The following is a 574-nucleotide window of genomic DNA, read 5'->3' as shown; positions in this document are numbered from 1 at the left end:
TGTTCATCTGCGGTGCTATGGCCGGACCTGCATACGCCTGTAATTACGATGAAATCAAAGAGAAGAGCGGTCCTCCTGTCGTTGTGGTGAGAGAATTACCGAAGAAAGGAGAGGGCGCGTGGCAGGCGTATACTGTGTCGACATCTAATAAGGAGAATAGTAATGAGGGTTGGGAACCACTGCGCATCAAAGTATCATATGAAGATTTGAAAAGTGATAAGTACTGTGTAAAAGAGAAAGAAAAGCGCATGGATTTTTTAAATGGGGAATCTGCTGATTGTCATGCTCATGATATTATGCTGCGAGGGAAAGAGGAAGCGATCAAAAATGAAATTCTCCCTAAGGCTATCAAATTGCACACTGATCGTCTACTCGTTCAGCGGATGAAAACACCTTTGCAAGTACCAAAGTTCAGCAAACCTTCTGTTTGTTCTCACTTCACAATTCCAGGCGACCGCGCACCTTATGGTGTAGAAAATGCTGATTTTTTATTGTATGTGGCTGCTGGTCCAAGTAAAAAACTGACCTCTTTTACTTGGGCTGTAACATGTGCTATTGATGATCAAAGTAAACG

General features: G+C 42.9%; 1 protein-coding gene across 1 annotated transcript; it reads left to right on the top strand.

Annotated features, from left to right (window-relative positions):
• Positions 1-17: 17 nt before the first annotated feature.
• Positions 18-574, top strand: TM35_002691000 (surface protease GP63; the record flags this gene model as incomplete). Its single annotated transcript, XM_029032064.1, has 1 exon — positions 18-574. A coding segment is annotated over one exon (557 nt), but the record flags the coding sequence as incomplete, so codon positions are not given.

Source organism: Trypanosoma theileri (assembly GCF_002087225.1).
Source record: "Trypanosoma theileri isolate Edinburgh chromosome Unknown TM35_Tth_269_V1, whole genome shotgun sequence".
Lineage (NCBI taxonomy): Eukaryota > Euglenozoa > Kinetoplastea > Trypanosomatida > Trypanosomatidae > Trypanosoma > Trypanosoma theileri.
Note: the sequence above shows the minus strand (reverse complement) of the source record. Positions and strands in the feature narration are given on the sequence as shown.